Source organism: Onychostruthus taczanowskii, unplaced genomic scaffold (assembly GCF_017590055.1).
Source record: "Onychostruthus taczanowskii isolate IOZ18803 unplaced genomic scaffold, ASM1759005v1 scaffold54, whole genome shotgun sequence".
Classification (NCBI taxonomy): Eukaryota; Metazoa; Chordata; class Aves; order Passeriformes; family Passeridae; genus Onychostruthus; species Onychostruthus taczanowskii.
Window position 1 is genome coordinate 1,605,215 of NW_024503013.1, and position 10,594 is coordinate 1,615,808.

Consider the following 10,594-nt stretch of genomic DNA (forward strand, 5'->3'; position numbering starts at 1 on the left):
TTTTTCCTGGTCAGGATATTGTGATGATCGCTAGATTCACCTCTGCCTCTCTATCATTAAATGGCTTTGAGCCTAAGGCAAGAGGTGGAAAGTTTCATCGCACCATGACTCAGAAACCCCTACAAACTTGCAACCCAGAGGACAGGCTACGGGGGACATTGTACCCAGAAGAAAAAAGGATGGGCCAAAGAATTTCCCTGCTTTAGTGCTGGTCCAAACCTTCTCCAAACCTTCTCCCAAGCCCACTGTGCCACCCCCAGGTGTTGCCCTTCAGTAGGGCTGTGCAGGATGGGGAGAGCAGAGCAGGATCCCATCCTCACTCCCCTTCAGTGGCACAAGGAAGATCAAGAATAAGACAGCAAGGCACCAGCCACCAGCACTGGGCACCGAGGCTGTGGGAAGGCACAGCACTCCCAGCCAAGCCTCCAAGAGCTGTAGGGTGGTGTAGGTGCCTTTGCAGGTGCAGAGAGTTCACAGCCCGCCGCTTCAACACAAGGCTGGCAGACTGCGTCAGCAGGGACCTGGCTGAGCTCTCACCAGCACTCAAGATCTTTATGAATAAGGCAGATGTGAATAATAGTTAGTCTCCTGGGAAACTGCTATTCTAAAGCTCTCCCTGTGTGTCCACATGCAGTTTCTAGGTCAGTCTACTTAGAGACTAAGACATCCCTGGAGCTCTTGAAACAACTGAGTGCACACATGGGTCATAGCTCAGTGCTGTGTAGATGTACCTGTTCACATCCCAAAGCTGTACAACTTCATCCAGCTGTTGCTAAGCCCAGCATAAGCTTCCTACTAGGTAGCTTCAGTGCGCAATTGTAGCCTGAAATTTGGAACAAGCAGACAAGTCTGTAGCTGGCAATGATATCGTGGTCTTGTAGAGCAACCTATTCATGACCTCTATAGCAGTTCATAGCCAGACTTTTTAAAACGTGATCTACCCAAATACATATTGAAGTTTCACATTTAATATGCAAATATTTAAGACTCCCCCTAATAAAATATTCATAAAATATCCTGAGTTGGAAGGAACCCATCAGGATCATTCTAGCCCTCCACAGGACACTCCAAGAATCACACCCTGTCCCTGATAGTGTTGTCCAAATGCTCCTTGAACTCTGTCAGGCTTGATGCTGAGACCACTTCCCTGGGGATCCTGTTCCAGTGCCCAGCCACCCTCTGGGTGAAGAACCTTTTCCTGATACCCAGCCTAAACTCTGCCCCACACAGCTTCATGCCATTCCCTTGTGTCCTGTCACTGGTCACCAGAGAGGAGATCAGTGCCTGCCAGATATAAAAACCGTGTTTGTAACAGCTAGTGGTGGCTATTTAATATATTCATTGAAGCAATTAGCGGTTTGTGCTTTTCAGAAAACAGATTTTGAAATCTCTGCAACGTCCCAGCGCTTTTTCTATAAGAAGGGTGGAAGTAAATAAAGACAGTTTAGAGATGGTGTCTGATATCCTTTGAAAATGCCAGAGAGACAATGGAATTGCTATTCCTGAAGTTACAGGACATTACTATATTTTAAGCAGCTGCCTTTTCATTTCCATCAGCCAAGAGGAGAAATTCATCCCACAATGACAGGAGAAGAGGTGGGCTGCCCTGCAGTTAGAAACAACACCAGCCAAAGCTGAAGTTACTTTCTTCTGTGCAGGAGAAATTTGTCATTTTTTCCTTGTGTGATCTCAGTGTGCTTCGAAGAGATGTCCTCCTTTTATGTGTAAAAGCAAGAGGTGGTTTCAAGGATTTGATTTCCCCTGAGTGCTATTCAGAATAGCACAAGCTGCAAAATACATCATGGCACTGTCTGTGTTCGCTTGCAAGGTCTCTGCATCTTTTTACACAGAGAAAATGTATAAAACACTGGGAAAACACACAAAACACCTGTTCTTGGGCTATGCAGATCTCCTGCAATGAACAGCTGTTCAGTGCCTTGTGCAACACATCCCAAATTTAAAAGATATCAAAAGCTCCGGCTACAGCAGGCAAACACACACCAAATGGAAAATTGAAGATAGTCTCCACCCTATACACTATGTCTCATTTTATCCACACTCAGATCCTCCCTTCACACCCACCAAGATGGCATGTGAATGCAGTTTATGCACCAGTGGCTGTATTAGAAGCTTAAGAGAATCTTCTGGTCTGCAAGAGAGATGGAGTAGAATGGAAAAATACCCACAAAGCCTGGGTGCCCAAAATAAATTGCCCAGAGCATAATATTTTTGGAGTATTTTGCATCATATTGCACTTGGTGTACACAGAACACAATCCCCCCACTGATGATGGCAGCACTGGTGAATGCCAAATGTCTGTCCAGAATCCCAAATCAGACATGAAGAAAATGAAAAATAACTAATTATTCAAAATTACGCTGTACCACATTAAGCACATTGTAGCACACACAGTGTATGATGTACGGTTTCCAAGGACACCATTTCCAGGGCTTTAATTATGTCCCCCTCTTCCACGCTGTCCAAGTCTCTCTGAGACTTGTACCTCTGCTGGCCACCAGCCACCAGTTCATTCCTGGGCAGGATCCCGAAGTTCACTGTCCAATCTATCTCTTCCTTTTATCCAGTCCATCCCTCCTGTTCCTTTTATTCAAATCAAACAGCTTTGACTTCTTGCATCCCCCCCTTGTGCCCAGATTCAGGATTGAGCAGAGCCTGGAGGAGAAAGGTTTGCCACCCAGTGCAGAGGTGCAGGACACAGAGCTGTGACTGCAGGAGCCTCACTCAGACTCACCAGCAGCATTTGAGAGGCCATTTGAGGATTTTGTCTACTGGAGTTACAGCAGTGTTCTTCATATATAGCAGGATGACACTGCACTCAAAAACTGTGAATCTTAAGATGTTTCATTTAGCTTCAGAAAGGACATCTTACTAAGGTACTCAGTATTCTCAGACATTTATTTGCTAGTAAAGTGCTGGATTCTGCTGCCACTGGAATGGGGAGCATGGTCCACAAGCTCTGTTCAATTGGGAAATAATAGAATAGAATAGAATAGAATAGAATAGAATAGTTCATTTTCAAGGGTCCTACAATGATCATCCACTTCAACTCCCTGAACAATTCAGGGCTGATGTGTTGCAAGTGTTGAGGGAGGAAATGGGACTTGGTGTAAGGGGTCAAAGAAGACAGGAGGAAAAATTAGACTCTGGAGAACAGTGACACAAAATATTCTGACTCCAGGGGCATTGATAAAGGGCAGTAAAATAGCACTGGATTCACAGTAAGAACTTGTGCAAGGGCAGGTTAGCTGCAAGGAGTGGTAGATATTTCAGTCTCTTTAAATACTGAGGTGTGAAAACTCTGCACAAGGCTTAAAATTATTTCAGAACTGTAAGTTTATTACAGGACACTGAGAAAAACATCTTCACTTTTTTTTTTTTTCCATTTATAACAAGATTTTTCTCACTTCATTCCTGAATGCTGCAAGTTAAATGTGGAATGGGTCACCCTGGTGTGATGTTCAAGCTAATTTCCACAGCACAAAGAAATATTGTTTTTCTATGCAATATAAGGTACAGTTTTTGGAACACCATTTTTTTGGTTATTCAAGCCCATATTTTCTTCTGCTAAGAACATTAAGTTCTGAAATCTGCTTCAGACACTTGCAGTCATGAATTTTCTTAGCCATTCCAAATAGGACACATCTAAGCTATCCTTAAATGCACCAAAATTGTACAATCGCCAGAGAATAAGTTGCGGGCTAATATTAATTTTTATTACTTGCTATCAGAGATACCATCTCTTCTCTCAAAGCAGTTAATTTATGAACTGATTTCAGAGAGCTAACTTCTTAGTTGGAATGAAATGTCCCAAATGTCTGAAGTGACTAGTACACAGGTGCTTTACAAGGTAAGAGAGCAAGGTAAAGGCAAGGCTTCAAAAGCAAGTTAAAAATTCAAATTGTGTGATCCTCTAGCTGTAACTTGACAATGATGAAAAGATGTTTTGATAAAAGGTTCTAGTCCAAACCCACAGTAGCACTTAATTATCCATTCTCCAACTGTGAATGTTATGGCCAACTTTTTGTTTAGTTATCTATTTGAAGAAAAAACATCTATTTACTTGAAGAATAGACATCTGCTTTTCTTCACATCTATCTTAGAAAAAGTGCCTGTGATGTAAGAGGCTCCTATTTATCAATGTCTATCATATCCTCCACTTCTGTAAGTGTATTTACACACACACACACACAATAAATTATGGAATAGATCTGTTCATTCATTCTGAACAGGTCTTGACTTTTCAGACCCCAGTTCAGAAGAATGCTTTCCTACCCATTTACATTGGATCTCAGCAGCCTAGCAACACTTCAACCATTTCCATGTTGCTACAAGGAGACTCAGGAAAGGGGAAGGGAGATCTGATATTCTGAGACTGTTGTTTAAGTACAAGCAAAACACAGAGTCCTAGTTCTAAAAAGGCTTAGTCATGCAGGAAACAGTAACACACATGCAGGGAACCCCATCCTGCGAGCCAGTCCAAAGTCACCTTGACAAAGACAAAAGTTCCTTCCTGGGAAGAGTTTACTTTCTCCCCTCTAGGGTCTCCCCACCATTGTCACCAGCCTGCATCAAGCATGCAGCTCTTTCACACTGCTTCCTGCAGAACCTCCTTCTTGGTTTTATCACCTGTTGTGTGGCCAGGGCTTCACATCTTCCCACCATTTTAGCTCTTGCCAAATCCATGTGCAGACCAAGGCCATCGTTCAACTCACAGCTACTATTGGCTCAACTGCAGAGATGTCTGTCTTTCCTGACTGGATGGTGGAGGATGGTGGAAGAGCATGGGAGGCCCGCAGCCTCTTGAAGTTGCTGTTTTCTGGCCAAGCCAGTCGGTAGGATGGGACTGTGGAGGGAAGCTTCTGTTCCGTGGGCCTGGGGGGTTTCCTGCACATGCTGAGCAAAGCCTTTAGCTCCGATCGGAAGCTGTCATTGAGCCAGCAGTAGATGAAGGGGTTGTAGCAGGTGCTGCTCATTGCAAACCAATGGAAGGCGAAGTACAGGGCGTTGTTGGTGTGGATGGTCTGGCTGGAGAGGAGGACGACGTAGCAATTCAAGGGGAACCAGCAGACTGCGAAGAGGACGACAACGAGCATCAGCATCTTGATGGTCTTCTTGTTCTTCTTGCGAAGGACGAAGTACTGCTCCACGGTGACGTCCCCGATGACGTTGCGCAGCCAGAGCTTCTTTGCCACTGTCACATAGGCAGCGGAGATGATCAGAAGGGGCAGGACATAGAGCAAAATGAAGGTTGTTAAATCAAGGTACTTCCAAAAGAGGTCAGCGGGCTCAGGGAAATCTGGCAGACACAGGCACCGGGTAACATCCTCACTGCAAACGGAGAGACGGGACAGGATGAGAGGCACATATGGCTGGGCACGGTGGGATACGTACATCAGAAACAAGGAGGCAGCTGGGAGAGGGCTCCTGCCACAGGGCCTGAAAGCAAACACTGTGTTTATCTCACAAATGTCACAGCTGAGCAGAGCATTGCTCTTCAAGGATCTAAGCCATGGAGCAGCCAGTGAGCAATGTGGTGATAATTTCTTATGGGCATTCATGACCTTATGATAATTTTATGAATTTCATCAATTACAAAATTTCCAGTTGCACATAAGTAGTTTTTTATTTTCTGTCCTTTGGCAAATAGGAACATTGTCTGCACATATTAAGGACCTTTCCCTCATTAAAGCACTTTCCAAATACTAAGGGTCTTGACAGCTGAGACCAATTTATCTATTTTCCTAGGGCTAAAGAGTAGATTAAAAACTACTGGGTTTTAGTGTGTTTCTGTTTGGTTGGTTGGTAGGTTGGGTTTTTTATTTCCCATTTCTGGTCTGCCCAAACAGACCAGATTGCGATATGTAGTGTATAGAAGTAAAGGGTCAAGACAGATCCTCTAACTTCTTAGCCTGTTTTGTGTGGTTAGTGGGACAGAATAAAGATAAAATGTTTAAGAATGAAAAGGACGGGATATCAGACATTGCAAAAGGAATCAGATGAAAATTGTAGTTTAGATCCATGTTTGGCTGACCTTGATATATGCTTAAGATTTTTAGTAGAATGTACCAAAGTATGGCTGCTCAGAGTTTGGCTTCCAGGGAGACTGTGGAGGAAAGCAAAGCACATCCTCACCTGTATTCAAAGGTAAAGAGCTTCTGGTAGATAGCATGTGGTAGGGAAAAACAAGTTGCCATGATCCAGATTACACAGATGTACATAACACCTTTTCCAGTAGATATGCGAGGTTTAAGGGGGTGCATTATAACCTGTACAAAATAAACCAAAATCTAGGCTTATTACATTTCTGGAAAAAATTACACTTTTTTTTTTTTTTCATATTATCTTCCAGCCTGAAATCTATTACTTCTTGTGGCAATTTAACATGCAAGCAGTACAGTCTTCACCCAGCTCCCAATGACTGTAAGCTGTACATAAAAACCTGAATTTTAACACCATGAAATATGGTTCACGTTAGATCCTAGTCCTATCCTCAAATTTCAGTACTTTCATCTAGTACTTTTCCCAATTTCAGCTGTTAACACATGTTCATTACCAGGTTCAATTTCCTTCATAGAGAAAAAAAAAAGAAAAAAAAAAAAGTTTCAAACTCTTCAGTATCAGTGACCCAAAGAACCAAAGGGTTTAACCAGACCTCCATGGGAATGCTTCTGATAGTGAGTGCATTTTCTGGAAACAATCTTTCTAGCAGAAAATGCCAACTGTAAAGAGTTTTGGGTGGTTGTTGGGTGACTCCAAGATGATAATACCCAAATGTCCCCAGCTTTGAGCCAATTATCAACAGCAAGCTACAGCTCTGCTTGTGACAAACACCAGTGTGCTACAGTCAGATCTCCAGTATTCAGGGTGACAGGAGGTAGGACATCCCAGAACATCAGGAGATAGAGCTGAGAAAGTTAACAAGGATGTCCCTTACAACCCTGGTGCTGGACAAACCACCACAAAGGAGAGCTTTCCACATGATTTCCTATCAGGATCTTGACCTTTCTCCTTGTTTGAGAGCTTCTGCATAAAATTATCTACTGCATAAAAGCTCTCTTTAGTCAGCTGGAAGAGATAGCAAGGTGATGGAAACCTCCTTCCTTCCTGTGGACTTGAAACTGGTCTGACAAAAAGAACTGTCCCCCTGCCCTGTCAGCTCCTCATGAATCTTATGGTACTCTAGGAGCTGAAAGAGAAAGGACATGGGATCATCCTTTCTCAGTTTACTTATGCCCTCCCAAGCTTTCCACCTCTCTGCTTCAGAGAGGTCTCACCTGGTGCCTGTCCACAGCAATGGCTGTAAGGGTCAAGGCAGAGACGTGGAGGGAGCAGTACTGTGCAAACCTACTGACATGGCACATCCCCTTCCCAAAGATCCAGGTACTGTTCACAAAACGAGCCTAAAAAAGAAGACCATTAGTTGTGTGCCCCCCATATCTGCTTATAGGTACACCTCCAGTACACAATTCCTTGTGCTGTGTAAAAGACACTTATAAGATAGCAGGTTCTTTGTATAATTGTATAATTTTCTGGCTTCTGAACACTGAAGAAGCAGGTTACTGCTGCTCAGTGGTCTCCCCAACAATACAGCAGCGCTTTGCAAAAAGGTGTTTGTTCTATTTACAGTGTATCCTTCTGCAGCCTCACTATTGAGTCAATACATTTGTTCTTCCTTTTAATCTCCATTCATGAGATAGGGCTGACCTGTACATCTCATCTCACTTCAAGCAAACTACACCTTTTCAGAACAGCTTGTTAAATGATGCTAAGCAGTCACTTTTTTCAAGAAGTTTATAGCATTGCTTTCAAAATACTTTAGAAAAGAGAAGAAAAAAAAAAAAAGATCAGATGCTACAAAGTACTAAGTAATCACTGCAAGGCTATTATTGCTCAAGTACTATCAGGGCCACATTTAAAAAATGGGCAATTTCCGATCTTCAGCTAGATAACAGGAATCAGAGAAGAAAAACACATGTGGGGTTTTCCAAAGGCAACTCCAATAGCTGTAATTTGGAGTGGATATGTATCTGCAGAACATCCACACAGTGCCTATAGCAGTGTAAAGCAGGAAAAGACACCAAAGCACCTTTATGGCACTGCAGAGGCCCCGAGAAATTTACTTTAGTCACGGGGTGGGTTGTGGTGGAGCATCCCTCCCTCCCCGGGCTGCACCACGCCCGAGAATGCTGAGGTGCTTCCTGTCCCTCCGGGGTGGGGCATGCCAGGCATCTCTGCCCCTCTTACCAGCGTGAAAGGCGTGTTGAGCAGCGTGATCATGATATCGGCTACGGCCAGGTTCACAATGAACAGGCTGGTGGCGGAGTGCACGCGCTTCGTCTTGATGACAACGTGACACACCAGGACATTGCCGAAGAGGGCGAAGACGATGATGAAGGAGTACGCCGCGATGAGCAGGGCTTTCACCGTGGGGCTCTGCGACTCCGCTCCGTAGCGGCTCCTGCCCACAAAGCTCTGCCAGTCGGCCAGGCTGTCATTGCCCCAGGAAAAGAAACCCGACACGTTCGGGGCTACAAAAGTCTTCTCCAGGCTCCCATTGAGCCGCAACTTTCCTGGGGTCACAAAGGCGTTAGCCAAGTCGGGAAGGGCGAGCCAGACAAAGCAGGATAACATCTGTGCTCTGCTCCTGCGGCTCTGGAAGAAGAGCTTATTGGCGGGAGCAGCGCCCGCTCCGTGCTCCGGCAGAGCCGCTCTCGCCTCGCTCAGCCCTCGGGGCTGCGAACACGGCACACGAGCAGCAGCGGCGGGGAGATGCTCCTGCTCCCGCAATGGGCTTCTATCCCGCTCCGCTCGCCGCTACTTTTGCTCCTTCAGCCAGCTTTATATCCCCTGGCGAGCTCCGAGCCGGGATCTTCTGCGGTCATTGGGCTGCATAACATAATTTGTGCTCTGACGTGCTGCTTTTCCATGCAGTTGCGCTCCCGGGCGCTACTCCGAGGTAAGTACAAGAATGGCAAAACCACTCTCTTCAGATGTCAGAATCCGTTTTCTCTACCAGCAGCCCAGCTCAAGCAAATTCCACGCTGTTTATACACCAGCAGCATGTGTGCCAGCTCTGCTGGTCAAACCTCAGCTGTTTTACAGGTCTGGCAGACAAGTTTCAGCCTATTTCTTAGCATAAAGAATAGAATAATAGAATAGAATAGAATAGAATAGAATAGAATAGAATAGAATAGAATAGAATAGAATAGATGAACTGTAAATAACAAGCTACCTTATTGTAATTAGAGTATTTCCCCAAAGATATTTTTTCTTTCAGAGAGACACGGAATACTCAAGTTGCCCCTTGGTAGGCATTTCCTCTCAGCCAAAGGAATAAAAGTCTGATGTGAAACTGCTTTCTAGGGTTTGTAGAAATAGAGGTAGTTATAAAGATGTGATTACACAGGACAGAGAACAGGAACTGTCCCAGCCCAGTGAGTCCAGTATCCAAAGCAAAAGAAGCTGTATGCTGCTCCCAAGCGCTGATGAGACAGCAGCATGTTCCCTCTGCCTCTCCCACAAAACACAGGAGGAAACAGAAAATCAGGACCAGGAGACTAAGACCCACAAATTTTACACAGAAAGATGTGCCACTTCCCAAGTGCACATGTACAGCACTGCACCTCTGCTGAGGACAGATCTGCTTGGGTGATGTCAACCAATCCCAGCCAGAGCTGGTTTTATATATAAAAGGCTTTACTTAATGATTAATTAAATGACCACTATCTGAAAAGCTTGTATTATTATAGCTGGTCACTCATTGGAGACAATAACTCTTCCAAAAGATGTTTGTGACTGCCTCAGTGAGCTGCTCAGGCTGCCTTCTCACCACCTCAGGAGCTGGGTACAATAGAACAAGCAGAATAGACAACCCACAGTGCTACTCTGCACACTGCTGCCACAGTCTGTTTCTTACATTAAATTGTCCAATTTTAGCTGTTCGTGCAATTCAACTGTCTCAGAGAAAGCTTTCCAGTGAGCCTGCTGGAGTTGCTAAGGTGGCAGTCCCACCTGACCATTCAGAGAGAAGAAACATGTCCCACTCACAAGCCCTGTCAGGAAACCAGTCTCAAATAAAGGCCCAAGAAAATAGTGGAAAGCAGGACAGAGCAGTGTTCTTATAGGTTTGGGATGAGAACAGAGGGGTCAGTGGCATATGTCCCCCTGCTTGCTATGTTGCTCCAGCAGCTCCCAAGTCCCCCTCTCCCTTCCAGCACTGCCTGGCCAGTGTGTAAGGGCATTCCCTCTTCTCCCACTCAAACACCAGCTCTTATTGTTGCACATCTATTACATCCTGTTCTCCTGTACTATAATCTGTATTTCATCAAAAATTATCAGCTTTATTTATGCTCTCTGATCTAATTCTTAATTTCTAGCAGGGTACCCTTACATAGGTAGCTAGAGCTGGCATTGCCTTTGAAGATGAGGTTCATCCAGGTATCTTCTCACCTCCTAAGCCAGGCTGCTGCAGGATGGGAATCTCCCTCCCAGTCAGCTCAAGCCCACCCTCCTCTGAGCTGCATTCTGTGTCTTGTGATCCAGAGGAGGTGGTCCAACCGCACTGGGCAGGCAC

General features: G+C 44.8%; 1 protein-coding gene across 1 annotated transcript; it reads right to left on the bottom strand.

The window, feature by feature from the left end:
* Positions 1–4,724: 4,724 nt before the first annotated feature.
* On the bottom strand, positions 4,725–8,652 carry GPR83 (G protein-coupled receptor 83). The gene is made up of 4 exons (XM_041417076.1): positions 8,266–8,652; positions 7,296–7,421; positions 6,154–6,287; positions 4,725–5,349 (listed from the first exon to the last, which is right to left on the bottom strand). Exons 1-4 carry the CDS (start codon positions 8,650–8,652, stop codon positions 4,725–4,727), a joined length of 1,272 nt encoding a protein of 423 aa, XP_041273010.1.
* Between the last annotated feature and the right edge of the window lie 1,942 nt (positions 8,653–10,594).